Source organism: Eutrema salsugineum, unplaced genomic scaffold, assembly GCF_000478725.1.
Source record: "Eutrema salsugineum unplaced genomic scaffold, Eutsalg1_0 scaffold_3, whole genome shotgun sequence".
Lineage (NCBI taxonomy): Eukaryota > Viridiplantae > Streptophyta > Magnoliopsida > Brassicales > Brassicaceae > Eutrema > Eutrema salsugineum.
The window spans coordinates 12,600,171-12,604,694 of record NW_006256756.1 but is presented as its reverse complement, the minus strand read 5'-3'; the positions used below and the strand labels follow the sequence as shown (position 1 = coordinate 12,604,694).

General features: G+C 34.4%; 1 protein-coding gene across 1 annotated transcript; it reads right to left on the bottom strand.

Moving 5' to 3' along the window:
* Positions 1-286: 286 nt before the first annotated feature.
* Positions 287-3,594, bottom strand: LOC18014576 (cytochrome P450 734A1). The gene is made up of 5 exons (XM_006397220.2): positions 3,173-3,594; positions 2,268-2,488; positions 1,949-2,193; positions 1,439-1,817; positions 287-864 (listed from the first exon to the last, which is right to left on the bottom strand). Exons 1-5 carry the CDS (start codon positions 3,456-3,458, stop codon positions 421-423), a joined length of 1,575 nt encoding a protein of 524 aa, XP_006397283.1. The 5' UTR covers positions 3,459-3,594; the 3' UTR covers positions 287-420.
* Between the last annotated feature and the right edge of the window lie 930 nt (positions 3,595-4,524).

Below are 4,524 nucleotides of genomic sequence, written 5' to 3'. Positions count from 1 at the left end.
TCAGTTAATTTAGTTAAGATTCTGGGAGAAAATTAATATATGAGGTAAAGACACAATATGATTTGAAATTTTGTGGAAATAACACCCTTATATGTTACAATACATACAAATTAAGTAGGAAATCGAAGCAATTTTTAAACATACTTGTTATCATTTTGACCTAAATCTTGTTCCTAGTCCTAGATATGATGAAAAGTAAAAAATAAGCATAAAATAAGCATAACTCAAAACCAGAAGAAGATGATAAAAGCAATTAAAAAATGAAAAGAAAGAAAGCAATGGTTTTGAAAGTTAAAGACTATATATATATATATATGAAGGTTAAAAAATGACAATAAAAAGAGCATGTCAGTTATGAAAGCTTCAGGACATTTTTCTTCCAAACTTGAAATTCCAGAACAATTTTTGGAGGGTTGTCTCTTAGCAATACTCGCCATTGTTTACTCTCCGGAAAGTGATCGGTGCACCGTACTGAGGATAGAGCAACATGAGGACAGTAGGTGCGTGCTGGTAAGTAGGAGCCAAGAGAAAAGTGAAGCGTTGGATCATGATAGCGAGTGTCAATTTGGCTTGAAGTATGGCAAGATTCTGACCAATGCACGTTCGGACTCCGAGACCAAATGGTATGAACCCAACAGGGTGCTTTGCGGCACGAGGGACTCCGTTTGCAAATCGATCCGGATTGAATTCGTTTACATCGTTACCCCAAATCGCTTGATCGTGATGGACAGCTATAATCGGGATTAGAAGCTCTGTGCCACAGGGGATTTTGTACCCTCCTAGCTCTACATCTGATTTTGCGCGTCTGATAGTAGCTACTATTGGTGGATACAACCTTAGGGACTCGTTTAGAATCATGCTCAGCTGCGAATTTGAAACAGAAATATGTATATATATAAAAAAAAACACACACACACACATCAACATGTCTTCTTCATATATTTACCTTTTTTACTTGAACTAGATATGTCTGAATAAATATTAAACGAGGGATTCTTTGATCACAGCGAAAACTATTCGATCCACTCCAACAAACATAAAACTAAAGGTAAGTTTTATTATGAGACTTTGGAGCTTTTATGAACATTATTTGAGGTATTTAAGTTGATACTTATTTTCTGGTAAAACGAGATAAAATATATTTTTTGTTATATTAATATTTTTCAAAAACACTCGGTAAAATTTTGTATAATCTGAAAGTTATAAATGTATTTTTTCTTGGTATATATAGATTTTAATCATATAAAATTCAAAATTCAAAGAATTGGAGACAAAATGTCCATAATTAACGGTAACGGAAACTGTCATTACCAATTCATCATTTTATCTGTGATTTGTTTTTAACTTCATTTGGTCAAGAGTGGATTTTAGTTTTAGAGATTAATATTTTTTACCGAAATTGAAATGAAACAAAAGCCAAAAGAAGAGAGAAACGCACCGTTTTAAGCTTAACGACATGGTCTTTAGTGGGCACATCACGTGAGCCGCAGACCCTGAGGACCTCATCACGTGCTTTGGCCTGCCACTCCGGGTGCATGGAGAGCAAGATGGTCGTCCACGTCAGCAGATTGGATGTTGTCTGTTTTCCGGCGAAAAAGAAACTTTTACACTCCTCCACAATATCCTGCACCGTCACGTTCTTCGCCTGAATCATCAAACCCAGCAAATCCTTTGCCGCCGGTTCCTCCGGCTCCTTACCTTCTTCCCAGTCTCCTTCGCCGACGATTTTTCTCCGCCGCTCTATTAGCCTCAACAACGATTTCCTTATCTCCTTGTCTAATTTCCAAGATTTCAGATTCCCTTTCGTCGGGAAAAATCTGAAAAAATAGAAAATTAATTAGTCTTTTCGGCCGGTCTTAGATAATTTCCTTGGATTCGGGGGATCAGAGCATGTAAATTCGATCTCTTTATCAATATCGACACTTGGAAATCAATTTGACTGAATTACCTGTAACCAGGAATGAAGACTTTTTGAAAAGCTTCGGCGCAGAGAATCATTTGTTGAGCTTGAAGCCGAAAAATTGCTCGGCCATCTTCGTAGCTACTTCCAAAAGCTGTTCTACTTATAACATCTTCAGTCAATATCTGGAACCACTCATAGACATCGACCTCCACTTCGCTGTTGTCCGATAATTTCTCCGACCATTTATCCACCATCTCCGTCACACTCTTCAACACCACCGGTACAAGCAACTGCCCAACAAGAGAAATGAGAAAAACAAAAACAAAAAAAAAACAAATTTATGAAAATGGTTTAATTCAATTACTTTGAGATTCTCCATATGGAAAGTTGGACTAATGATTTTGCGATGATGAGCCCATTTTTCGCCTTTTAGGCTAAGAAGTCCATCGCCTTCAAGCTGTTTAACCAAAGGGTGAGCTTCGTTCTTTTCGTAGTACTCAGACTTGGAGAATATCTCTCGGATCAGATCCGGATCCGCCACCGTCAACCGGAAAGTTGGTCCGAACCATACCAGGAATGTAGCACCTGGAAATTATAAATTTAATTCCCTTTAATTAATTAGAAAAAACATGACAAATGGAGCAACACGAATAGATCCTGAAGTGGGAAATATGATAAAAAGAGGGTATGGTATTAATGCCCAAGTGCTCTTCCATATTTTACCAAATTGCTGCAATTTAATTCACTGCGCAGAAACCAAAATTTCATATATATATTTTTCTCGTTTGTAATGGACTAAAGAAAGAAGACAAGAGTAAACAGAGGAGAAATATGATGACTAAACCCGTGAGGAAAGAGTGGGGAAGAACAGAGCCTCCTTTTTCACATCAAAGTACTGGCATCATAATTTGATCATGACAAAACAAAACACACAAAAATAAAAATAAATAGGTTATATTTTATTTATTTGGACAATAAAAATTCTTTTGTATTTCTTGACTTGAAAACTCACTGTGTTGCATTTCACAGAGAATCGGAACCAAATCACCCCCAAAAATAAACAATTTTCAATTCAACTTAAAGTTAAAAAAAAAACCCCCAAATCCAAAGTAAGAAAAAAATAACCAAAACAAAGAAAAGAAGAGACAAAAAGAGCTTTGTATTCTTCATAAAAAAATAAAATAATCTATATCTACCATAAACTTACAAATTAGAAACGGAGTAAAGATGAACTGTTCTGAATCTGGAGAAAAAAAATAGAGAACGAACCGTAGATTTTTCTCCAGTGATGGTAGAAAGAGAGAACTCTGGGAAGAATATTGTGGGAGAAAGGCATAGGATGAGAAGAAGCTTTAAGCATCATTCCAACAAGTTCTTTAACATTACCGATGAAGAAATGATAAGGAGGACCTCGAATTCCTTGTTTTGAGAAATGTTCTTCAATCTTTCTCGGTCTCCACCAAAGCAGAGACATGCCTTTCACCATTACAAGAGCAAACATTACAGACAAAACAAGAACCTTTGGAATTAACCAGCTGCTACTTTCTTCCTCCATTATCGGAAACAAAATTAAGAAAAAGAAGAAAAGGAGGAGAGAAAGAAAAACACTAAAAAGGAGAGCTTAAAGTTTGCTTCTTTGGTCTCGTTTTTCGTTATACAGAGTGCCGGAGAAAGAGGGAATGAGGTGTTAAAAAGGCGATTTTGTTTCCCTCACATTTAAATCTTTATTTTTTTGGATTGTTTTTTTTTTTGGCTTTTTGTTTCTATGTGAGTTTGGTTTCTTCTTATCTTGTTTCTTTTTGGACTATTTTACTTGCTGGGCTATTTGAGCTTTTTAGAGAGAGAGAGAGGGAGAGAGAGATGGAAGAAAGAGAGAGGCAAGGCCAACGGCGTAGGGGCCGCCATTGGAAGACAGTGAAGGGTCAACGAATTGAGGTTTTTTATTTAACTAGACAAAATAATGCAAGTTTGTTTCTTCTTTCATATGATTGTGATACAAGTCTTTTTTATTTTCGCTTTGATAAAATTGTCTCTAGCGATTTCTTTTTTTTTCTTTAAAAATAAAAAGGAATTTTATGTCGAATTCCACATCATTTTCTAGTAATATTGTAATGATTTATAGTTTTTTGTCCTTTGCCCCTTTGTTGGTGCAACTGCTGGTATTAAATGTCTACGACCGAGATATATATGTAGACTTTTTTTTACAACGTAACGTATATATCTATTGCTTAAACGACTCTCTTAAAATAATCATATTACAAATAAAACAAAATTGAACTCAACGCTTTAAACAATCAAAATTTACTTAATGACCAAAAAAACCAAAATTTACTCGACTCTCACAAGAAAATAGTACACACAAAATTAGAAGTCTAAAATGTAAGGCACATCTATTATATTAAAACAGAAACACATTTAGTACTCGCTTCCAAACACTTCAAATTTTTTTTAAGTGTTTAAAAATAATTTTAATAATTATTTATATTTAATTTCGAAAATTAGTTATTAATTTAAATATTTTTAGAGTTCTTTAAATATAGGTAATTTAGATTTGATTTGATTTGATTAAAAATAATAAATCAGATATTAATTTAGATTTGATTTAAAGATTCTAATTTAAA